The sequence below is a fragment of the Bos taurus genome, unplaced genomic scaffold, assembly GCF_002263795.3.
Source record: "Bos taurus isolate L1 Dominette 01449 registration number 42190680 breed Hereford unplaced genomic scaffold, ARS-UCD2.0 Leftover_ScbfJmS_264, whole genome shotgun sequence".
Classification (NCBI taxonomy): Eukaryota; Metazoa; Chordata; class Mammalia; order Artiodactyla; family Bovidae; genus Bos; species Bos taurus.
This window is the reverse complement of record NW_020191578.1, coordinates 283,326-310,022: the sequence shown is the minus strand read 5'-3', so window position 1 is coordinate 310,022 and position 26,697 is coordinate 283,326. Positions and strand designations below refer to the sequence as shown.

The 26,697-nt window shown below is 41.6% G+C and overlaps 1 protein-coding gene across 2 annotated transcripts in view; it reads right to left on the bottom strand.

The window, feature by feature from the left end:
• LOC107131247 (ATP-binding cassette sub-family C member 4) overlaps positions 1 to 26,697 on the bottom strand; it is a 152,923-nt gene that overhangs the window by 98,961 nt on the left and 27,265 nt on the right. For both annotated transcript variants that reach the window (XM_024989162.2, XM_059884478.1), the window contains 5 exons: positions 25,662 to 25,787; positions 23,797 to 24,046; positions 11,429 to 11,530; positions 7,284 to 7,373; positions 5,518 to 5,709 (listed from right to left, as the gene is read on the bottom strand). In XM_024989162.2, coding sequence (XP_024844930.1) covers positions 5,518 to 5,709; positions 7,284 to 7,373; positions 11,429 to 11,530; positions 23,797 to 24,046; positions 25,662 to 25,787 — 760 coding nt within the window. The remainder of the gene's footprint in view (positions 1 to 5,517; positions 5,710 to 7,283; positions 7,374 to 11,428; positions 11,531 to 23,796; positions 24,047 to 25,661; positions 25,788 to 26,697) is intronic.

Below are 26,697 nucleotides of genomic sequence, written 5' to 3'. Positions count from 1 at the left end.
AGCTTATTTTAGAAAAGGCAGAGGAACCAGAGATCAAAATGCCAACATCTGCTGGATCATGGAAAAAGCAAGAGAGTTCCAGAAAAACATCGATTTCTGCTTTATTGACTATGCCAAAGCCTTTGACTGTGAGGATCACAATAAACTGTGGAAAATTCTGAACGAGATGGGAATATCAAACCACCTGACCTGCCTCTTGACATATCTGTATGCAGATCATAAGCAACAGTTAGAACTGGACATGGAACAACAGACTGGTTCCAAATAGGAAAAGGAGTACATCAAGGCTGTATATTGTCACCCTGCGTATTTAACTTATATGCAGAGTACATCATGAGAAATGCCGGACTGGAAGAAACACAAGCTGGAATCAAGATTGCCGGGAGAAACATCAATAACCTCAGATATGCAGATGACACCACCCTTATGGCAGAAAGTGAAGAGGAACTAAAAACCTCTTGATGAAAGTGAAGGAGGAGAGTGAAAAGGTTGGCTTAAAACTCAACATTCAGAAAATGAAGATCATGGCATCCGGTCCCATCACTTCATGGGAAATAGATGGGGAAACAGTGGAAACATTGTCAGACTTTATTTTCTTGGGCTCCAAAATCATTGCAGATGGTGACTGCAGCCATGAAATTAAAAGACACTACTCCTTGGAAGGAAAGTTATGACCAACCTAGATAGCATATTCAAAAGCAGAGACATTACTTTGCCAACAAAGGTCCATCTCGTCAAGGCTATGGTTTTTCCTGTGGTCATGTATGGATGTGAGAGTTGGACTGTGAAGAAGGCTGAGTGCCAAAGAATTGATGCTTTTGAACTGTGGTGTTGCAGAAGACTCTTCTTGAGACTCATTTGGACTGCAAGGGGATCCAACCAGTCCATTCTGAAGGAGATCAGCCCTGGGATTTCTTTGGAAGGAATGATGCTAAAGCTGAAACTCCAGTACTTTGGCCACCTCATGCGAAGAGTTGACTCATTGGAAAAGACTCTGATGCTGGGAGGGATTGGGGCCAGGAGGAGATGGGGACAACAGAGGATGAGATGGCTGGATGGCATCACTGACTCGATGGACATGAGTTTGAGTGAACTCCGGGAGTTGGTGATGGATAGGGAGGCCTGGAATGCTGCGATTCATGGGGTTGCAAAGAGTAGGACACAACTGAGCAACTGAACTGAACTGAACTGTGGCATGTAGAATCTTAGCTTTTGACCAAAGATCAAACCTATGCACCTTGCATTGGGAGCATGGAGTTTTAACCACTGGATTACCACATTATAAACACCATTTAATAACAATCCAGCTCATTCGTGCTACCTTGATACTGTAACCAGGAAGGGTTAATTTTGAACTCATACTGGATCTGCCTCTGTGACTTTAATCCTTATCTTGCTGCTTTTGTTACTGCAGGAATGCATAATGGCCTGCCTCAAGAAGATAGCCTGACCCTGACCACCTGTGAAGGATTATAAGGAAGTGAAACTAACTTATCTCCCACATGATGCTTGCTGCTTTATAAGATATTCACAAGAATTAAATGATCTTTTTACTTTGTTTCCTCATGTCCAACCATCTCTGATTCACAGAAGAACGTGACATCCTGCCCCTGATGAGATGGCTATTTTGAGGTACTAACCTGACATCTCAGCTATTTGTAAGGCCTCCTCAGAGAATCATTTTGCCTTTTTGCATTTCTTTTTCTTGGGATGGTCTTGTTCACTGCCTCCTGTACAATGTCACGAACCTTTGTCCATAGTTCTTCAGTCACTCTATCAGATCTAATCCCTTGAATCTATTTGTCACTTCCACTCTATAATCATAAGGGATTTGATTTATGTCATACCTGAATGGTCTAGTGGTTTTCCCTACTTTCTTCAATTTAAGTCTTAATTTGGCAATAAAGTGTTCATGATCTGAGCCACAGTCAGCTCCCAGTCTTGTTTTTGCTGACTGTATAGAGTTTCTCCATATTTGGCTGCAAAGAATATAATCAATCTGATTTTGGTGTTGACCATCTGGTGATGTCCATGTGTAGAGTCTTCTCTTGTGTTGTTGGAAGAGGGTGTTTGCTATGACCAGTGCATTCTCTTGGCAAAACTCTGTTAGCCTTTGCCCTGCTTCATTCCGTATTCCAAGGCTAAATTTGCTTGTTATTCCAGGTGTCTCTTGACTTCCTACTTTTGCATTCCAGTCCCCTATAATGAGAAGGACATCTTTTTGGATGTTAGTTCTAGAAGATCTTGTAGGTCTTCACAGAACCATTTAACTTCAGCTTCTTCAGCATTACTGGTCAGGACATAGACTTGGATTACCATGATATTGAATGGTTTGCCTTGGAAACGAACAGAGATCATTCTGTTGTTTTTGAGATTGCATCCAAGTACTGGCATTTTGGACTCTTTTGTTGACTATGATGGCTACTCCATTTCTTCTAAAGGATTCTTGCCCACAATAGTAGATATAATGGTCATCTGAGTTAAATTCGCCTGTTCCACTCCATTTTAGTTCACTGATTCCTACAACATCAATGTTCACCCTTATCATCTCCTGTTTGACCCCTTTCAATATGTCTTGATTCATGGACCTAACATTCCAAGTTCCTATGCAATATGGTTCTTTACAGCATTGGACTTTACTTCCATCACCAGTCACATCCACAACTGGGTGTTGTTTTTGCTTTGGTTCTGTCTCTTCATTCTTTCCGGAGTTATTTCTCCACTGATCTCCAGTAGCATACTGGGCACCTACTGACCTGGGGAGTTCATCTTTCAGTGTCCTATCTTTTTGCCTTTTCATACTGTTCATGGGGTTCTCAAGGCAAGAATACTGAAGTGGCTTGTCATTCCCATCTCCAGTGGACCACGTTTTGTCAAATAATCAGACACAACTGAGCGACTGAACTGATACTGATACTGAACCTGCCATCTTCTCTGTCAGTGGCTTCCTGAATAAAGTCCCTTCCTTGCCTCAACACCTCATCTCAGATTTGTTGGCCTACATTGCAGCAAGCAGAGTGAGCTTGGATTCAGTTCAGTGATTCAGTCATATCCAACTCATTGAGACCCCATGGACTATAGCATGCCAGGCTTCGCTGTCCATCACCAACTTCCCAGAGCTTGCTCAAACTCATGTCCATCAAGTCAGTGATGCCATCCAACCATCTCATCTTCAATTATTTCCTTCTCCTCTTGCCTTCAATCTCTCCCAGTATCAGGATCTTTTCCAATTAGTCAGTTCTTTGCATCAGATGGCCACAGTATTGGAGCTTCAGCTTCAGCATCAGTCCTTCCAATGAATATTCAGGACTGATTTCCTTTAGAATTGGTTGGATCTCCTTGCAGTTCAAGGGACTCTCAAGAGTCTTCTCCAACACCAAGTTCAAAAGCATCAATTCTTCAGCACTCAGCTTTCTTCATGGTCCAACTCTCACATCCATTCATGACTACTGGAAAAACCATAGCCTTCACTAGATGGACCTTTGTCGACAAAGTAATGCCTCTGCTTTCTAATATACTGTCTATGTTGATCATAGCTTTTCTATCAAGGAGCAAGCATTTTTAATTTCATGGCTTCAGTCACCATCTTCAGTGATTTTTGGAGCCCAAGAAAATAAAGTCTGTCACTGTTTCCATTGTTTCCCCATCTATTTGCCATTAAGTGTTGGGATTGGATGCCATGATCTTAGTTTTTTGAATGTTGGATTTTAAGCCAGCCTTTTCACTCTCCTCTTTCACCTTCATCAGAGGCTCTTCAGTTCCTCTTCACTTTCTGCCATAAGGGTGGTGTCATCGGCATATCTGAGGTTATTGATATTTCTCCCAGTAATCTTGATTCCAGCTTGTGCTTCATGATATTGTTACTGAGTCCACTGTATGAAAAGAGTGGATTCAGTAACAATATCATTTCCACAAAAGAAGATCTCACATTAACAACAACCCAGGGGAAAGAAACAAGAGCATTAAACAGGCAATTCTGTTTTGTTCACATCATCACAAAATGCTGCTCATATGATACAATCTATGATGTTCAGGTCATTGTTCAGGCAAAATTACTATTGCTTCACAAAGCAAGTTTGGAGCCTTCAACACCACACCTTTGAAAGACTGTCCCAATCTTTTTCTACAGTACAAAAGAACACACTGTACTGAACAGGCCCTGAGGAGAAGCCCTTTAATGCTATCATTTAGATTTTTATAACCTAAGAGAGTAACACAGTATTTATCAGTATTTACATTTTTCTTTATTTTTTTGCCAGATTATATTGTCTTATCAGGTAATTTCATTTTCACCATTCATTCACTGATTTCATCTAAATTTCAGAGTTTCACCTTGACATTTTCTGTGAAATGCAGTCTTTTCTGAAAACAATCTCTCCCCCAGTGAAACAATGCAGTATTAAGAAGAAATGTTAAAGCATTCTCTTTTCTTTAAATAAAAATACCAGTCATAACCAAGTGCAGAGAAAAATCTAGAGACTGAAAGGGAATGAGGAGGTATCTACCAAGTGCAGGGGGCAGACCTCATGTGGAGCCTGATTCAAACCAATGGTAAAGGAGACTTCTCAGTGAGATGACTAGCAATACGTAAACTAGAAGGTTGATAATATTGAGGAATTTGGGTTATTCTTCAGATGAACTAATATGTGTTTTCCAAAGGCTCTCCTATCTCTTAGAGAAAAACTAGTAAAATATTTGTGTGTTAGTCGCTCAGTGGTGTCTGATTCTTTGCAACCCAATGGACTGTAGCCCACCAGGCAAGAATATTGGAGTGCGTAATCATTTCCTTCAGGGGATCGTCTGAGCCCAGGAATCAAACCCACATCTCCTGAACTGCAAGCAGGGTCTTTATCATCTGAGCCACCAGGGAAGCTGTGAAAGTGAAAGTCACTCTGTCGTGTCCGATTATTTGCAACCCCATAACTATAGAGTCCATGGAATTCTCTAGGCTAGAATACTGCAGTGGGTAGACGTTCCCATCTCCAGGAGATCTTCCCAATCCAGGGATCGAACCCAGGTCGCCCACATTGCAGGCAGATTCTTTACCAGCTGAGCTGAATGCTTTACAGATGAACTAATCTGAGGTCTAGGATCTGCTCCAGAATAACCTGGGGTGGGGGTGGGGCTGGCAGAGGGCAGGGGTGGAGATGCAGCAAGACTGGCCACCAGCTGCTCCTGCTTGAAGCTGGGGAGTGGGCACATGAGGGTTTATTACACTGTACACTCTAATTTTATAAATTTTTGTAATTGTCCACTACGAAAATAAGTTAAAAGTGAATGAAACTTCACAAAGTGAAACAACTCCCTCCTCAACAAAGCATTCTGTGAGTGTCCTTATGACATCAAGATTGAAGGACTAGCATATATGCCTGCACACTCACGCAGAAGACTGGTGTAAATATTAAACAACACTGAATGATCTTTCAAACTTTAAAAAAAAAGGAACTTTCAACAAACTTTACTGATAGTTTAAACCAAGTCTGTCATTTGAAATTCTACTCAAAAGTCCTTACTCACCTCTCCCAAAGCACAAGCCTTTATTACTTTTTCATATCGGTCTTCTTCATATTTCTTCCCAAATAAAATGTTACTCCTCACAGTTCCTGAGAACATCCAGGGCTGCTGAGAAACATACGCGATCCTCCCATGCACGCTGACCTGCCCCTGGCTCGAGGGCAGCTCCCCCAGCACAGCGCTCAACAGTGACGACTGAAACAGACGGCAATACACACACATAAATAGGCAGCACTTAGGATGAAACACATCCCATAGCACAGCTGACCCAAGCCTGGTGCTTGATACACAATAGAACACTTGCATTTAGAACAGGATAAAGTACAGCCCTGGAAGTTTGGACAAAACAATTTAAAATAACTCTATTGGTCAATGCAAATGAATGGTTGATAAAGAATATTAATAAAATACTATAACAATCTCCTCTGCCCAAGAGGAGCTCCCAAAGAAGCACTACACTCAGGAAAAACTAAGAATGTTTAACATCCTTCACTAGCAGAGCAGCCCAGCAGGATGTGTATATCATGTATCTGATGTTTAGTGCAGTTGTTCCTGCATCCAGGTATCCTTCATTTGACACTTATCCTTAAAAAGCTATGTGTGTTCCCCATCCTGAACCCAGTGCACCAGCACCAAGCATCCAGTATCGTGCATCGAACCTGGATTGGCGACTCGTTTCATATATGATATACATATTTCAATACCATTCTCCCAAATCATCCCACCCTCTCCCTCTCCCACAGAGTCTGAAAGACAGTTCTATACATCAGTGTGGCATATTCATTTTGATATATGGCAAAACCAATACAATATTGTAAAGTTAAATAAAATAAAATTTAAAAAAAAGACACAACCGAGCTAAGGGAAAAAAAAAAAAAAAGCTATGTGTGAAGAATATATCCAAAGATGATTACTTAACATGTATGCCTGTGGCGGATTCATTTTGATATTTGGCAAAACTAATACAATTATGTAAAGTTTAAAAATAAAATAAAATTAAAAAAAAAAAAAAAAAGAATTCTGAAATGAGTTGTGTCTAAAGAGCAAAAGTCCATATAGAGGAAATCATCACCCTGTCATGTACACATCCACATTTAAGTTTCTGTATTTTGTTGTTTCACAACACAGGACACTAAGTGCAAGTGCACGTCTTTCAAATCTCTTCTGACACACAGAAGTGACGTATCTGTGTCTACACCATCAGAGTGCTCACCACCCTGGGCTGAGATAAACTGCCCATGTATCTGTCTTGCCCTGGAACCTGGTTGCCTCTGGACGGTGGAGATGTCGGGGTCTGGCTCATATCTGTGTCATTAGCTCCAGCACGTGGCTGAACATTCACTACACGTGCACTGAAAGGATCACATCAAATCCCATGAGGAAATGCTCAGAGCTTCCTGGAAGAGCCTTCACCACCTCCAGACCTCCTAGAGGGGCCACTATGATGAACATAAGTCCCTGCTGTTTCCATCCAACCTGAACAGCTGTCACATCAATAATTTCATTCACTGAGAAGTCCAAATTCCTTACAATGGTCCCCAACTGTGCAATGTGAAGCACCAAGAAAGAAAACACAGTGTGTGCTTATCTAGATTTATTTGACCATGAAACTTTCTTGCAAAACTAATATTCCATGGAACACAGTCTGAGAAACGCTGTTCTAGGTACATCCAATTCAAACTGTGTCACACACAGCTCTGGGCTCAACTCTGAAAATTTAACAAGGACAGTGGTGTTGCATCAAGCTGACAAAAGGCATCACAACTTACCTTTCCTGCACCCACAGGTCCAACCACCGCTAACAGTTCACCGGGTCTGGCAGTAAAGAAAAGGTCTTGTAGGGTTGGGGTTCCTGATTTCTGCAAATTAAAGTTTATACAAATGTGCCCATTTCAATAAAGTAACATACATTACTTCAGAAGGTAGAGAAAATTACATAATAGTCATTGATATGCTAATGTTATCCACATTTTTCCCCTTCCTATTTTAAGATAGTAAGTCCTGGAGGCCTTTTCATCCAATCATACATATCTCTTTGGGGGTTAACAAGGCTCATTCTTTTACCAGATTTTCATAAGGACATAGCTCTAGACACCCACAGAATTTTAGTAGTAGAAATGACAAGGCACCTGCCTGAAACACAAACTGAATAATGCACATAAGCTTATTAATATAATGCACTTAATAGAATACCCAGCTTGGGAGGCTTTTAATCATTTATAAGTTTTCATCATGACCCTTGGTTTTAACTGTCTCATTAATCTCCACAGTTCAGTTCAGTTCAGTCACTCAGTTGTGTCCAACTCTTTGTGACCCCATGGACTGCAGCATGCCAGGCTTCCCTGTCCAACTCCAAGAACACACTCAAACTCATGTCCATGGAGTCGGTGATGCCATCCAACCATTTCATCCTTTGTCATCCCCTTCTCTTTCTGCCTTCAATTGTTCCCAGCATCAGGGACTTTTCCAATGAGTCAGTTCTTCACATCAGGTGGCCAAAATGTTGGAGCTTCAGCTTCAGCATCAGTCCTTCCAATGAATGTTCAGGACTGATTTCCTTTAAGATTGACAGGTTTGATCTCTTTGTTGTCCAAGGAACTCTCAAGAGTCTTCTCCAGCACCCCAGTTCAAAAGCATCAATCAACCCCCACAAGGTGGCAGCATAAGTTCCTGGCATGCCTGGCCTGTAATTAAATAATTTGAAATCTCCACTAATCTCTCCACTTTCATTTCATAAAGAATGAACCTCAGTAGTGCTCAGCAAGCAAAGGGGTACACTTTATATAACAGTCCCTCCTGGCAAATTAAGTGCTATTAATAATGGTCCAAGCTCTAATTTTTAACAAGAGCTCTAATTTAATACCACCACCACCAACAACAACCAAAAAAGGGGAATAAGTTAATTATAACATGATGAATCAAAGAGATAAACCCTCAATTTTATATGTATTTACATACATTACCTGTCTTGGCTGAACAGAGGATAATAAAGTACTTCTACTGAAGAAAAACAGGCAGCTTATTTACTGTCTGAGCCACCAGGGAAACCCAAAGGAACAAAATAACAATGAAAACCAAGGAGATACATGCGCTAGTACCCCCACCCAATGCAACGGAGGACAAAGTATTCATTGTGCCAATAACAAGTCACATTCTTGAGAGATTTACAGGTTCATTATGTCTTTACATATCGTAAGTGTTAAGAAAATTGTCAATAGCTGCCAATGCTTAAAAAAAAGAAAAACGAATGCTGACATTTGATTCTAAAGTGCTGCAAAGACTAAAATCACGATTCTGAATTTAAAAGTCTGGATATTCCTCAAAATGAAAAATTTATCCGGAAAGAAATGAACTAATTATAAAGCATTTACATGCTAAAAAATGACAATTATTTTGCTTAGTCAAGAACACTAGCCCCAAATTTTAAAGAAACTATTAATCTACCAATAAGAAGCTGGATATTAAAACATAAGAAATATTTTTTAATCTTCTCCACTTCTTTATTCTTTTCTGCCACTTAGGGTTCCTATTTTATTACTTATCACTCAGTTATGACTAAAAAACAATGAGTCACATACCAACATCAGCTCCCTGTCACCACCCCTCACTGTTTCTCAGGGTCAGACACTGAGTTCCCTCCCTGTTCAGGCTTCAGGATGGGGCACTACTCTACCGAGACCAGTAGAGGGCAGCACTCAGCAGCTCAGACGTGCTGCTGCTACTGCTGCTGCTAAGTCACTTCAGTCGTGTCCGACTCTGTGTGACCCCATAGACGTCAGTGCACCAGGCTCTCCTGCCCCTGGGATTCTCCAGGCAAGAACACTGGAGTGGGTTGCCATTTCCCTCTCCAATGCATCAAAGAGAAAAAGTGAAAGTGAAGTCGCTCAGTCGTGTCCAACTCCCAGCGACCCCATGGACTGCAGCCTACCAGGCCCCTCCGTCCACGGGATCCTCCGGGCAAGAGTACTGGAGAGGTCCAGTCAACTCCTGGTTATCCAGACTCAGGGGATGCTGACTCAACAAGGATCATCAGCTGAGCCCCCACTCTGTACCAGATGTAGTTGAAAACCCCTGCCCCATGAAGAAATGGAGGCTCCCACAGGACCATTTATTTTACAGCTTCAAGACTGAGACCAAGTCCCATCATTTCATGAATGAGACCTGGGTCCCTGAGACCTGCCCCCACTTGCCTACCTGGCTGTCTAGTGGAGCAGGTTACAGAGTTCATGTCTATCTCCTGCCTCCCAACCCAGCAGGGGCTTCATTCAGATTCAGCTTCTCTTTAAAACCCCAATGTCTGTGTCCCCCGTCCCAGGGATCTCTCACCCATGATCTAACCTGACAGCCATAATTACTAATGACCCCAGCAAGGGGCACAGTCCTTCCATAGGCAAGGCCAGGACAACATAACAGGCTATTCTGTTTTACAATGCAAGTTGCACAAAAATCTGAGAACATGTTATTAAGTTCTTGAAAGAAAAACAAAATAGCTCATTTTAAAATGCTGCATAATTTGGTACAAAAGAAATTTGGTAATGGGTCATTAAAAAATATGTGTTAGCAATCACATGGAGTGGTATTTATAATGGAATTTTAGTGCTTTCCATAAATGCTTCAAGAGTACTGTGACGAGAAATACGAAGCAGGAGGTAAATCTACCGGAATAAGGTATGAGAAACTCTCAGGATAGGTCAGGCACCTTCTGTGAGTTGCCACATGCAACTGGCACAGGGATGTGGTTTTATCTATTTGGGAACATATTATCCTACTGTGCTATTGATGGAGATGGCAGGCACTTAATCAGAAGTTGGTGAACACCACGCAGGTGGCAAAACAGAGTCACAGGCGTGAAAGACCAGAGGAGTTTACAGAATCTAGACACTTTCCCTATAGTCCCCACTCTGACAGCAGCCAGGCTTCTGAGCTCTGCTCTGGAGAGTGGACCCTCTGGTACAGACATCTCCTTCCTGAGTCCTCCTGGCTGTCGGGCAGGAACAGTTTCCTGCCTTTGCTAATTTCTGGGTTGTCTCACCCATCGCCATTTTGCTGTTTCTGCCTTTCCCCACTCTTATCATCCATGTAACTAATTCCCTGAATGGAACTCCCTCTCCCATGGTGGGGTTCTTTTTTCCTGACTAATCCAAACTGATACGGGAGGATGTGCACAGAGGACCAAGGAACCATGGAGGCAGGAACATTTCAATCATTGATAAAGAAGGCAGCACTGCATGTGCAATTTTGAAAGTGGACCCTTGTTTTTTTCTGTTTGCCAGAAAGTCATAAATAAACTAAGTGTTGGAAAATCACCAGTTCTCCCTGTCAGTTTCCACACACTGCAGCCCTTCAACTAGGAATCACTGGTGCTCACTACGACCACCTGCTGTTTCCTTCCTGCCCCTGGCTGCTACCAAAGTAGCCAGAACCATCAGAAGCTTAGGATGGGGGAGCCCCCACTCTACCCCACAGCAAAAATCCAGATCATGGCCTCACTGCCTGTACAATAAAGTGATCTGATAATCAAGGCAAAAAATGTACACCGATTCCCCAAAGCCTCTTTAACAAATCTCTGTGTATTCATTAGTTAAACCATTTCACACCACAGCATTTTGTCCATCCAATCCTGTAAATTCTAACATTATAAACACATGTACTTTAAATTCAAAATGTGCTAATACTTTGAAAGCTCTCTTGAAAATGAAATAAAGAGCAACATGTCAAACTTCTTAGGCTGATTTTACACTTAATCTCCATTAACTGCAAACCTTATTCCTGATTTTGAGAATTTTTATAACATACTCTCAATATATGAGCAAATCACATTCTACATCATGTGGAAAACCTCATCATTCTCCCATAAACCTATGTCTTCAGTTGTCAATTAGTAGTCATGATCTTGGGGTGGAGGACTTGTTACCTTATCCCAAGAAGCAGTGAAATTGTTCATGTCTACTATCGTTTCACCATCTGATGGCAGCTGAGGATTGAGCTGTGGTATCTCATCAAGTAATAGGAAGTTCTACAGAAAAAAGGAGAAACACATATTGTTAAACTGCAAGAACAAAGCACAAACAAAAATAATTGCTTTCCTGGAATTTATAATTAAAGATTTTATACAGCCTACATATCATTTTGTCAGCTATACTTAAACTAGTTTTGTTTCATATCAGAACATACTAAATAATATATGTATATAGAATAATATATATCATATGGTATACATAATCATATAATGTAGTATATATAGCATGCATAGTGTTTTATATACATATGTATGTGTATATATAAACATTTATATATAAAGCACATATAAGAATATTTTATATACAAACACTATTGTTTAACTGCTCAGTCAAGTATGACTCTTTTGAGACCTGCATGGGATTTTCTGGGCAAGAATACTGGAATGGGTTGCCATTTCCTTCTCCAGGGGATCTTCCCAGCCTAGGGATCAAACCTGCATCTCTTGCATCTCCTGCATTGGCAGGAGGATTCTTTACTACTGTGCCACCTGGGAAGTCATATAAATACAAGGTTATTTGCCACTAGTACCACCTGGGAAGCCCCATATATATATACATACAGAGATATATATATAATAAACAGTTCCTGGCCATGAGCAAAGAAAGTAGTGACTTTCTCAACAAGTATCCTGGTTCCCCCTTTAAGAGAAAATATTATTTCAAACTTCAACACATTTAGCGACTGGACATTTTTATTGTTTACTTTTTGAGTTACTAACAATAAACAGGAGAATTGGTAGGAAACGATTCCGCAAATACTTACTGAATCCCACCAGGTGCCAAGCACCATGTGACACTGCTAGGAACACAGTGAGGAAGGCCATGCCCAGGCCTTCAGGCATCAAGGGGCACAGGACAGGCTGGGACAACAAGACCAGTGGCAGAGATGCCAAATGAAAACCCTGGCAATGCCTGTTTTGCATCATGACTTTTCCCTGGACACTTAAACACACTCTGCCTTTCTCCTGTTTTAAGTCAGTATCACTGTTTTCCATTAATTATCACTTAAGTCATTATTCTAAAAATGAAGTACTCTTAAATTTCTCTTAAAAATATTTTACAAGCATCTTTCCACAATCACTGTCTCTTCTTCTTAGACACTGCCCTCTCTCCTACAACAGGAATGACTGTAGCTCCCACTTCTTGCCATGTTCACATTGCTTAGCAGTTATTCAGTGGAAAGAAAGAAAGAAAGTGAAGTTGCTCAGTTGTATCCAACCCTTTGCGACCCCATGGACTGTAGCCTACCAGGCTCCTCTGTCCATGGGATTTTCCAGGCAATAGTCCTGGAGTGGATTGCCATTTCCTTCTCCAGGGGATCTTCCCAACCCAGGGATCAAACCCAGGTCTCCCACATTGTAGACAGATGCTTTACCATCTGAGCCATCAGGGAAGTCATATTCAGTGGAATGCAGCTGATTAAAACCAACTCCTGAGAACCACTACAAAGCTAGCATAATCTTATGTAGGAAAACTCCCTCCTGTCCTGCAAATGCTAGACATAATCCAACAAGAAAAGCTACTATGGCAGAGAAATTGAGTAAACAACTGAGACAACCCCAGTGCCATCGCCTCTTCCAAGAACCATGAAAATGTGGCAGAGACTGCTCGCTATGCTCAAAATCTGCTCTCATTCTTCCCAAACCCCAGATTTTAGCTGCAAGTAACAGCCTGGAAGGAGGCCCTCGCTCTCCAGGCTCCCAAGCAGATAGGAGCAGCCATGTGACTAAATCCAGGTCAGTGGAGAGTGACAATGTCCAGAACCTTCCCCTGCCCCAAGGCCTGGGTTTTGGAGGCTGCCAGCTTGGTCAAGGCCATACAAAATGGAGTAATAAGAAAGAGTCTGGGACTTTCCTAGTGATGCAGTAGATAAGAATCTGCCTGTCAATGCAGGGGACATGAATTTGATCCCTGGTCCAGGAGATTCTACGTGCCACAGAGCAACTAAGCCCATGTGCCACAACTACTGAGTCTGAGCTCCAGAGCCCAAGTGCCACAACTACCGAAGCCTAGCCACCTAGAGCCTACACTCCACAAGAGAAGTCACCACAATAAGAAGCTTGCTTGCCACAGCTAGAGAAAATCTGTGCAGCAATGAAGACCCAGCACAGATAAAATTAAATTTTTGTTAGGAAAAAGAAAGAGTCTGAGTCCCTAACACCATGGAGGATGATTCCCACAAAAAAAAAAGTCTGCTGAAATCCTAAACTGTTACTTCAAAATATGACTTAAAAACAGGGTTGCTGCAGACGTAATCAATTAAGGTGAGATCACACTGGAGTAGGGTAGGCCCCAAATCCAATATTAGTGTCCTTATAAGAAGAGAAAACCAGGGACATACACACACTGGCAGAAAATGCTCATGTGATGATGGAGACAGAAGCTGGAGTGATGGCAGTTACAAGCCAAGGAAGATCAAGGTTTTCCTGCAACAACCTAAGCTAACAGAGGCGAGGAAGGATTCCCTCTTGCAGGATAGAGAGGGATGGTGACCCTGCTGACTCCTTGACTTCAGACTTCTAGGCTCCAGGACTGAGAGACAATCAATTTCTGGGGTTTAAAGCACCTGTTTGTGGTACTTGGTTACAGCAACCCCAGAAAACCCATACAGAGCCTTATAAGGACACTTGCATGAGAGAAAAATAAACTATCTGTGTAAGCAGCTTTAACATGGGTAATTCTAGGACTCCCAGGCAAACTGAGTCCAAATCAACATAGGGAGAAACTGAAATAAGTATCTGAGGATGTGGGAGAAAGAAAACAACTCATAATCAGTAACCTATTACCCTAAAAATCATAAACACACTTCAAGTCCTTGACACCCAGAATATCATGCTCCCAAATCATAAATGTTTTTGCAATCTTCTACTGCAAAAGAACAACTGGTTAAAAACTGAACATGAAAACCTGCTTCTGTGCAGGAAAAGAAAGACATCGTGATCCCTGCATCTCTCTCAAAGACCAGCTGGTGGGAGGCGCCATCCACTTTTTGCCTCCTCCTCTCATGCAGGCTCACTGAGAGCCTAATGCTGGGCATGGCTCCTCCTCCCTGCTCGGAGCCTGAGTCCAGCAGGAGACAGGGTGGACGGACAGCGCTCTGAGGACTCCTCTGCAGACTCTCAACCACCGCAGCCCGAGTTCTCTCTCCACACCACCTCTTTCGTAGTCAGCCAGGTACCAGTTCTCACCTGTTCTGACACAGCTCATCCCTCTCCCCATGCTTTTCTCTTAAAACAATATAATTTCAGACTTCCACCCATTATTAACCACTGAAAATATTAATACAACTTTTCTTTTGCTGGTTCCTTCCCCAGCCCTCCCCAACACCACCAAACCGATCCCAACACCACTTCTTCCTGATCTCTTTACAGCACCTCTGAGTGTCCACCACGCTTAACACACCCAGAGACCCATCAGTACCTAAGTCCACACTCCCCAGGTGGCCTCTGCCTGGATACCCTGAGTACTAACCCCACCCATCCTTACGAGTCCATCTCAAATGCTAACTCTCCATGGAACCATTCAGGACAATCCAGGCTCACACTGCCCTCCCTACCTCTGAATCCACAGAGAGGTAGTAAGTCACACAGAGGGGAGACACTTCATCATTCATGCACCTACAGTCACAACTCCAACTGAGACCAAGCTTTGCACAGAGTCAACCATCATGGGTAAGGCAAGGAATAGACTGTAGGGCTAGTTCAAATCAGTACAAACACTGACTACATGACTACTATAGCCTTACACAGTCTGAGCTAACACAGCAACAAGCAAAAGGTTACACATGTATGTTATACATTTTGTCTAGACAGAAATTCCAATTTTAGCTTAAATGTGTTACCAAGATAAAAAAAACAATGTTAAGTATGTGCACAGTAGAACAGAAATTTTCCACTTTCAAAAAAAGAAGATGAAAGTAAAAAACAAGCACTAAGTAAGGAATTAAATCTATTGAGTGCTTGTTCACAAATAATAGGTTTGAGTAGGGAAAGAGTCATAGTCTTCCAGGGGTTAAATGACATTCCATTCAGTACATGACCAACTCATGAAGGTGCAGAAGTGCTGGCTGGATTCTTCTCCAGGACTCAGGCTAATGAAAAAGCTGAAATTAAATTTCTCTTAGACCCAGAACAGGTTCTGCAGGAAAGTATCAACATCAGAACTGTAGCCAAAAAGATTGAGTTCCCAGTGGCTTGGAAATGGAAAACCTGTTTTATGAACAATATAACCTCAGGGACTCATTTTATGGCATGTAAAATCACTGGACTTTCAGTGCTTCAGAGATAAGATATTTACAATCCTAGTGGAGTCATTCAATGCCAAGACCTTCAGACTCCTTTTCTTATTAAGAAAAAAATAGAGGGACTTCTTGGACCATAAAATCATAATAAGTCCTCATATTCTCTATAAAAAAAAAGGAAATTGAAAAACATGTATAAACAAGAAGACACAAAACTATGAAGACCACGTGTAGGTCTGCCTGTGGGTATGGACCACCACATCCCCGTCCAAGGTGGGCAGGGATGGTGGGTTTCCTTTCTAGGACTCCCAGATATGACCTGAGAAGAAATCCTAGGAGATGACCGTCCAGTCTACTGAGTCCCAGGCTGCGGGGGAGAGGGGGGCAGCAGAGCTCAACCCCACACTGTATTCTAAACTCCTCATGTCCACCACACCTCCAGCCCATCTGTGGTCAAAACTCACCCAGCTGTAACCACCTATCAGTAAATTCAGCTGCCCTTTTCTTCCACTCTTGCTGCCCTTCAACCCATCTAAGTGAGAGGCAGGTTGAGGAAGAAAATGAACATCCATTCATTGTCTATTACCTGTTAGATAACAGCATAGGAACTAAATAACAGGATAGGAACTATATAACAGGATAGGAACTAAATAACAGGATAAGAACTAAAGAGCCTCTTGATGAAAGTGAAAGAGGAGAGTGAAAAGTTGGCTTAAAATGCAACATTCAGAAAACTAAGATCATGGCATCTGGTCCCATTACTTCATGGCAAATATTTGGGGAAACAATGGAAACAGTGACAGACTTTATTTTCTTGGGCTCAAAAAATCACTGCAGATGGTGACTGCAGCCATGAAATTAAAAGACACTTGCTCCTTGGAAGAAAGCTATGACAAACCTAGACAACATATTAAAAAGAGAGAATACTTGCAACAAAGGTCTTCACAAAGCTATGTAGTAGTCTTAGAGAATCATTCATCGTGTCCGATCTGTGCACCCATAGCGGCAGCAAAGGTCCCGTCCTGATTTCCAGGCAAACACTGGAGGGTCCATTCTTCCAATGCATGATGAAAGTGAAAGTGAGATCATGTCAGTCATGTTGACCTGTGACCATGGACTGCAGCTCCAGGCTCTCATCATGGGATTTCCAGCAAGAGGACTGAGAGTTGGCATAAACAAAGCTGAGTGCCGAAGAATTGATGAATTTTGAACTTTGGTGTTGGAGAAGACTCTTGAAAGTCCCTTGGACTGTAAGGAGATCCAACCAGTCAATCCTAAAGGAAATCATTCATTGGAAGGACTGATGTTGAAGCTCCAATACTTTGGCCACCTGATGTGAAGAACTGACTTATTTGAAAAGACCCTGATGCTCGGAAATATTGAAGGCAGGGGAGAAGGGGACAACAGAGGATGAGGTGGTTGGATGGTATCACCAACTCAATGAACATGAGTTTGAGCAAGCTTCAGGAGTTGGTGATGGACATGGAAGCCTGGTGTGCTGCCTTACATGGAGTTGCAAAGAGTCAAACACAACTAAGCAACTGAACTGAACTGACCAGGATAGGAAGCTGAATCAGGCCAAGGACAGTCAGTGAAGTGGCTCTTACAGCAAACATTTAGGTATTTCTAAGCATCTCAGAATTCAAAACCAAGTTGATGCTTTCCTCCCCAAGTTTGGTTCTCCTCTAGTATTCATTATTTGAGTGAATTCAGGTGATTTTATAGCCCCAAAAGGTGAAGCAGCCTGAGATCCACCTTTCCCACCCTCAATACCCAACTCAAGACATGCCCCGACTATCTCTCAAATCTGGCCAAGTCTCTCTATTGCACCCTAAACCTAAACACATCATCTTGTTCCTGGACCACATATGGCATTAACCTCCTGACACCTCATCTCCCCACCTCTTCTCAGGGTCCTCACCCCACCTCCCTGTCCTATTCCCAGGTTGCAGCCAGGCTGAGCTCTAAGATGATAAAAACTTTGATGTCACCTGTAGAGTCCTGTACAGTACCCTGCTCAGGCCTCCAGCTCTCTACTCTGCAGCCTCAGACATTCTTGGTTCCTCAAATGCACAGATTCCCATCTTGTGCACTAAAAACCTGTGTCACATCACATCCCCAGGAAAGTGAGAAGCATTAGCCTCCCACCTCCCCCAGCCCACACACAGAATTCTTCAGGTAACTTCTTCAGCCTTACCAGGAGGCACCACCTCCAAAACTACACCAGTGACTTTGCCAAAGCACCTCATGGCACCTCAGAATTTTCCTTCCAAGGACTAATGACACACAAACGCATGTCCACAGTGACTTTCACTATTTGATTCTTTATTAATCTACTACTTGATGAGACATAAATTCCAAGAAGGAAGGAATTCTCTCCTGCCATTGTACAGACACATCTAGCTTGTGCCAAGCTTCAGGTAGACACTCAGTTACTTTGTGGAATAAATGACTGGATGAATAAATTCAAATTTGAACCCAAAAGTCTAGCAGAAAACAAGAAAGGTTTTTCTTCTCAACTGATTTTAGTCTTAATAAGATCTTTTCAATCCTATTGTTTTTTACATTTGTTAAAGTACATTTTGGTTTTGTTTGCTTTTTTCTACAACTAAGGCAATATTTCCAAAATGTGGCCTATTTTCAGGTACATAGGGGCATTTACTAAAGATATTGATATTTTGGTCTCCAGACAAAATCACTTTTCAGTTCAGTTCAGTTCAGTCGTTCAGTCATGTCTAACTCTTTGTGACCCCATGAACCGCAGCACACCAGGCCTCCTTGTTCATCACTAACTCCTGGAGTTTACACAAACTCATGTCCATTGAGTCGGTAATGCCATCTTATCTCATCCTGTGTTGACCCATTCTCCTCCTGCCTTTAATCTTTCCCAACATCAGGGTCTTTTCAATAGATTCAGCTTTTCACATCAGGTGGCCAAACTATTTGAGTTTCAGCTTTAGCATCAGTCCTTCCAATGAACACCCAGGACTGATCTCCTTTAGGATGGACTGGTTGGATCTCCTTGCAGTCCAAGGAACTCTCAAGAGTCTTCTCCAACACCACAGTTCAAAAGCATCAATTCTTTGGCGCTCCGCTTTCTTCACAGTCCAACTCTCAGATCCATACATGACCACTGGAAAAACCACAGCCTTGACTAGATGGACCTTTGTTGCCAAGTAATGTCTCTGCTTTTGAATATACTATCTAGGTTGGTCATAACTTTCCTTCCAAGGAGTAAGTGCCTTTTAATTTCATGGCTTCAATCACCATCTACAGTGATTTTGGAGCCCCCCAAAATAAAGTCTGACACTGTTTCCACTGTTTCCCCATCTATTTGCCATGAAGTGATGGGACCAGAGGCCATGATCTTCGTTTTCTGAATGTTGAGCTTTAAGCCAACTTTTTCACTCTCCTCTTTCTCTTTCATCAAGAGGCTCTTTAGTTCTTCTTCATTTTCTGCCATAAGGGTGGTGTCATCTGCATATCTGAGGTTGTTGATATTTCTCCCAGCACTCTTGATTCCAGCTTGTGCTTCCTCTAGCCCAGCATTTCTCATGATGTACTCTGCATATAAGTTAAATAAACAGGTGACAATATACAGCCTTGATGTGCTCCTTTTCCTATTTGGAACCAGTCTATTGTTCCATGTCCAGTTCTAACTGTTACTTCCTGACCTGCATAAAGGTAAGTCAGCTGGTCTGGTATTTCCATCTCTTTCAGAACTTTCCACAATATATTGTGATCCACACAGTCAAAGGCTTTGACATAGTCAATAAACCAGAAATAGATGTTTTTTTCTGGAACTCTCTTGCTTTTTTGATGATCCAGCAGATCTTGGCAGTTTGATTTCTGATTCCTCTGCCTTTTCTAAAACCAGCTTGAACATGTGGAAGTTCATGGTTCATGTATTGCTGAAGCCTGGCTTGGAGAATTTGGAGCATTACTTTACTAGCATGTGAGATGAGTTCAATTGTGCGGTAGTTTGAGCATTCTTTGGCATTGCCTTTCTTTGGGATTGGAATGAAACCTGACCTTCTCTAGTTCTGTGGTCATTGCTGAGTTTTCCAAATTTGCTCACATTCTGAGTGTAGGACTTTCACAGTATCATCTTTTAGTATTTGAAATAGTTCAACTGGAATTCCATCACCTCCACTAGCTTTGTTCGTAGTGATACTTCCTAAGGCCCACTTGGCTTCACATTCCAGGACGTCTGGGTCTAGGTCAGTGATCACACCATCGTGATTATCTGGGTTGTGAAGACCTTTTTTGTACAGTTCTTCCATGTATTCTTCCACCTCTTCTTAATATCTTCTGCTTCTGTTAGGTCCATGCCATTTCTGTCCTTCATTGAGCCCATCTTTGCATGAAATGATTCCTTGGTATATCTAATTTTCTTGAAGATATCTCTTGTCTTTCCTATTTGTTGTTTTCCTCTATTTCTTTGCATTGATTGCTGAGGAAGTCTTTCTTATCTCTCCTTGCTATTCTTTCTAACTCTGCATTCAAATTGGTATATCTTACCTTTTCTCCTTTGATTTTTGCTTCTTTTCTTTTCATAGCTATTTGTAAGGTCTCCTCAGACAGCCATTTTGCTTTTTTGCAATTCCTTATCTTGGGGATGGTCTTGATCCCTGTCTCCTGTAGTGTCATGAATCTCTGTCCATAGTTCTGACAGAATGTGGTCCACTGGAGAAGGAAATGGCAAACCACTTCAGTATTCTTGCCTTGAGAACCCCATGAACAGTATGAAAAGGCAAAAACATAGGACACAGAAAGATGAACTCCCCAGGTCAGTAGGTGCCCAGTATGCTACTGGAGATCAGTGAAGAAATAACTCCAGAAAGAATGAAGAGAAAGAGCCAAAGCAAAAACAACAACCAGTTGTGGATGTAAATGGTGATAGAAGCAAGGTCTGATGCTGTAAAAAGCAATATTGTATAGGAACCTGAAATGTTAGGTCCATGAATTAAGGCAAATTGGAAGTGGTCAAACAGGAGATGGTGAGAGTGAACGTCAACATTCTAGGAATCAATGAACTAAGATGGACTGGAATGGGTGAATTTAACTCAGGTGACCATCATATCTACCGCTGTGGGCAGGAATCCCTTATAAGAAATGGTGTAGCCATCATAGTCAACAAGAGTCCAAAATGCAGTACTTGGATGCAATCTCAAAAACAACAGAATGATCTCTGTTCATTTCCAAGGCAAACCATTCAATATCATGGTAATCCAAGTCTATACCCCAACCAGTAATGCTGAAGAAGTTGAAATTGAATGGTTCTATGAAGACCTACTAGACCTTCTAGAACTAATACCCAAAAAAAGACATCCTTTTCATTACAGGGGAATGGAATGCAAAAATAGGAAGTCAAGAAATACTTGGAGTAATAGGCAAATTTGGCCTTGGAAGACAGAATGAAGCAGGGCAAAGGCTAAGAGAGTTTTGCCAAGAGAACGCACTGGTCATAGCAAACACCCTCTTCCCACAACACAAGAGAAGACTACACATGGACATCACCAGATGGTCAACACCAAAATCAGACTGACTATATTCTTTGCAGCCAAAGATGGAGAAGCTCTATACAATCAGCAAAAACAAGACCAGGAGCTAACTGTGGCTCAGATTATGAACTCTTTATTGCCAAATGCAGGCTTAAATTGAAGAAAGTGGGGAAAACCACTAGACCATTCAAATAACTTTTGATTCTGCCCAAATCAAAAGTGCTTCCTTCATCAGAACACAAAGCAGCTTGACAAAGAAAATTTGTCAGCCCCAGAAAAGTGAAAGATTTCCCCATGTCATCATTTTAATATTACTGCACATATCAACATGGGAAGAAATTTCAAGCCTCAGACACAGTTTAACTGAATTTTGTTGGGGAAAAAATAAAAAACCCTAGTGAATCAGAAACTCCAAAGTATGATCATGTAGGTTTAAAGACCCTGATGCTGGGTAAGGTCAATGCAGGAGGAGAAGGGGACGACAAAGGATGAGATGGTTGGATGGCATCACCAACTCAATGGCCATGAGTTTGAGTAGGCTTTGGGAGCTGGTAATGGACAGGGAGGCCTGGTGTGCTGTGGTCCATAGGGTTGCAAAGAGTTGGACACGACTGAGCAACTGAATTGAACTGAACTGAACTAGGTAATTCTGATGAACTAGACAACTAAATATTTTAAAGGGCTGTAGAAACTGTATGGGCTGAAAAAGCATCTAATATCTAAATGAAAGTCTTACACCAATTACTTCAACCCACCAGGAAGGAAGGGCTTCCTTGGTGGCTCAGAGGGTAAAGTGTCTGCATGCAATGCAGGAGACCTGGGTTCGATCCCTGAGTTGAGTATATCCCCTGGAGAAGGAAATGACAACCAGCTCCAGTACTCTTGCCTGGAAAATCCCATGGACGGAGAAGCCTGGTAGGCTACAATCCATGGGGTCGCAAAGAGTCGGACATGACTGAGCAACTTCACTTCACTTCACCAGGAAGCAGTTTCCCACGGTAACACCTACTCTTCTCACCACTCTTATTCTCAGCCATTGGTCCCATCTTTACTGAAAATAGCTACTGCTGACAGATCTCTAAATTCCTAGACCAACTTCCTGCCAGACATCTTGTATACACAAGGGAAATTTTAGGTTTTCTGCCCAGATCACAAGTGCTTCCTTCATCAGAACACGAAGCAGCCTGACAAAGAAAATTTGTCAGCCCCAGAATATTCAATGTTGTCCCCAGGTCATAATTTTAATACTACTGCACACATCTTCATGGGAAGAAATTTAAGGCCTCAGACAGTTCAATTGCATTTTTGTGGAAAATGAATAAAAAACCCTACCCAAATATTTGAGCACAATTCCATGAAAACCTTCTGGAGGACCCCTTTCATGTCACAGTTCTTGGTGTATCACATAAGCTATCAAAAGATCAGAGTTATTACTTTTTCCACTATAACCATACTTAATGGTTAGGCATTTTCAAGAGCCCAGACATGATGAAGCTGGAAGTTTTCTTCAGTTAAATATTTTCTGAGCATCTGCTATTTGAGAAGACTACAAAGATGAACGAGACACTGTATCTGCCCTTTAGGTAAGTCTGGAGCTCAGGGAGGGAAAGAAATCCATTTACACCTGGCTTGGTGAGGACAAAGTCACATCCAAGAGCTCAAAGGAGGAGATAGGGATTCAAGAGGGTGTGATGGTTACTTTTATGTTAATTTAGGTAAACCACAGTCCCCAGACACTTCTTCAAACACATATCACAGTGAAAGTATTTTTCAGATGAGATGGACACTTAAATAAGTAGACTCTCAGTAAAGCATAAGAGCAGATTATCCTCAATAATGTAGGTGGGCCTCATCCAATTAGTTAAAGGCCTTAAGAAAAATTAGACTAATATCAACAATAATAAAACCACACCTGCACAACACATACATGAAGCTTTCATTTTGGACAAATTACTGTGTCACTCGTTACATCACTACAGTCCAAGGATATTCCTGAATGTCTTATTTCAAGCCGTGAAAGCTATGAAAAAGAAGTTTTGTAAAATGCACGGACCATCCCTTATCAGTGTTGCTAGAAGTTCCATAAGAAAGAATGATAAACTCAGGGAATCAGAAATGACCCAGTATGGCTGATCTGTTTTATGGGTAATAGTTTTTTTATAGTATAGAAACCTCATCAGACACACACAAATCTCATTTGAGTCAGCACAGGAGATGCAGTCTGCTTCCTTCCTTCTCTTGCTTTGGGTCACTTTAATTGCCCTGCAGGCATCACTGCATGTAGAGCCTGTGCCACTACTATTGATATTACTGCCCCTAAATGAGCAGGGATCCTACGTTCTTTGTAATGCATTCTACCTAGGAGGAGACAGGAGTATGTAAGACAGTTTGGAATGACTGACAGATTTGACACTGAGAGAGGTAAATCTCACCTAACTGGAACACAGTGACACCACAGAAAAGGAGGCAATTTACAAAGAATCCACCTGCAATGGAAAAAAGTTATCTGTCACCAAACCTCGATTCTTCGGATGCTGACAATGGCCTCTGACACCTTCTCGACAGCCATGGGGAAGTAGAGGGTGCTCGAAAACCGCAGAGCCTCGAACAGTGTCACCACTAAAAACACTTGGCTGGCTGTAATCAGGTTGTCAAGGAGATCATTGGTGATGAAGGTGACAAAAATCATGATTTTGCTGACAGCGAAAAATGATGCCAAATTCATTCCTCTAAGGTAAGAACTTTTAAGAATCTTGGAAATTTCCTTCCTAAAAAAGACAGTAGGAAATAGCATTTTTAAGAACCACTGACATCCAATGCATGAATTCAAGTGCCCTGTGTGAGTGGCCCCTTTTTAGGGAGTGGACACAGATTAAGGTAAACCATCAATCATGTCATGGAGACACTCAGAGTGCACACCTGGGACTCTGCTCCAAACCAAGGACTACACACTTCATCACCACTTCACTTTTCCAACTAAATGAAGTCTTAATGTCTTGTCACACTTTAAAAAAATTGAGCTCAATGTGACAGGATTTGAACATACATTCAGCAAGCATTCACAACCACATATCCTGTGCTGGGCTTCTCATTGATGACAGAAAAAAATGCCCACCCTGACCAGGACCTCATGAACTTGGAAAGGAAAAGAATAATAAACCTCAGGACTTCCCTGATGGTCCCATGGATAAGAATTGGCCTCCCAGTGCAGCAGACAGGGGTTCAATCTCTGGTCTGGAAGATTCCACATGCTGCACAGCAACTAAGCCTGTGAGCCACAACTACTGAGCCCAAGCTCTAGAGCCTGTGCACTACTGCAACTACTGAAGCCTGTGCACCTGGAGCCTGTGCTCTGCAAAAAGAGAAACCACCCCAATTAGAAGGCCAAGTACAGCAATGAAAAAGTAGCCCCTGCCCACCACAACTACTGAAATCCTGTGTTCAACAATGAAGACCCAGCACAACCAAAAATAAATGAATAAAGAAATAAAAAAGATGTGGTATGATGCGTGTGTACATTTTTAAAAAAGAATAAACACAAAATTTGTGAGACACCAAGACATTAGAAAGAGGCAGCCAGCACATCCCTACAGGAGCACAGAGCTGAGTCATGTAACTCAGAGCAGTAGAGACAGGACAAGTCACACATATGTGGACCCTGAGAAGATGAGCAGGAGTCAGTTAGGACTGGCAGAGACCAGAGAAGAAGGAAGATGAGCGTGTATTTCCAGCAGAGGGCTGGGCCCCCACCAAACTGCAAAGTGAGAGGTGACAGGGTACTCCCAGAAAATTCTAAGTACCCTGTGCTAGAGTAAAAACACTCATCAGATATTTAAATGTAACATTTTTTTAAAAATCTACAAACATAAAGCAAAGACAAAGAAATAGTATTTTCATGGCTCTGTTTGGAATGAGTAATATTGATCCATAATGTTTGGCCTGATACAGGTACACTCAATAGATAATCTCCTCATTTATGCTGCTGCTGCTGCTAAGTCACTTCAGTCGTGTCTGACTCTGGGCGACCCCACATTAACCTATATTATAGCTTTAGTTTAAATATCATCTCAAACACTAATATCTTAGAATCATTGCTTATTTGGAATTTGCAGTATTAAGAAGTATTTAGAATTTCATTTCTGTATAAGTAAGAATCATAGGTATTTCAAGAAGATGATAAATGGAAGAGCAGCTTAAAATGACATCTCTGCTATTCTACTTAACCCTCCTGCCACATATGGGGAGATGGTGGGGTAGTATTTAAATTTACCTTAATATGAAAACTTGGTAAGACTTCTAAACCATTTAGTAAAAATAGGAAATAAAACAGTACAAACATACACTGTGATATATTGAAAAAAAAAAAACAAAAAAACAACTTACTGTCTCAGTCTGGAAATAAGGTCGATAAATGATTTTTCCCAAGCATTCATTTTTATTGTTTTGATGCCATTTATAACTTCACTCATGGTACTGATCCTGTTGTCTGTGAGAGCTGCAGTCTTACTCCTGAGGGGACAGATGTGAGAGATGAGCCTTAGTGATCACAGCATAACTTTCTGTAGCAGCAACAGTGGGCAAAGGGAGGGATCAGTGATCAAATTATTTTCTATAGCTCTTTTGAGCTGACAACACAGGCAAGTCCTACTCAAAGTACAAATTGAGAAAATCTTCAAGTAGGAAGTCAACCATTCAGTCCCATTCAAGAAGCAACTTGGAGAACTTGCCATATCAGCTAAGGAAGACCTGAAATGAGTCAGATACAAACCATCTTCCCAAAGAGGTTGTGCTTGGGCAGAGAAGGCAGAAAGGGATGTACCAGGAAGACAGAGTCTATGAGGTAAAAAAATAGGAGTAAAATTCTGGGGAGCTGAAAAGATGGGGCTGTTAATTCCACTGGGAAAAGAGAGCAAGAAAATCTTTAGAGACCTGGTAGCATTGGAACAGAGCCTTGAAAGATAAGGAACATCTCTCCACAGCAAAGACAGGAAAGGAAATTTCAAATAGACAAAAATATCACATGTAAAGTCACACATAGAAAGAAAAAACTCAAGGAAAAAAATCTTCAAACAGCACAATACCTCCATCATCTAACAACCTGGACAATGACCCACCTCCAACCCTCTGGGACCTGCTTCAGGTCTATCTCATCACCATTAGGCCCTTCATCACCAGCCACTGTTCTATCACATATGCTGCTGGGACTGTGCGGCTGTATAAAGACATAATTAAGGTCAACCTTGCCCTTGGGGTGCCTATAACTTAATGGAAACATTGAAATAAAACAAGACATAAATACACTACCTGAAAGTGGCTCTAAAACAAGCTTAACAAAAATAAATGCAGCTAGAAATGGGCCTGTAAAATTATTACTCTTTTTAATCATGTTTAAATAACTTGGATATTGGTAAATTCTTCT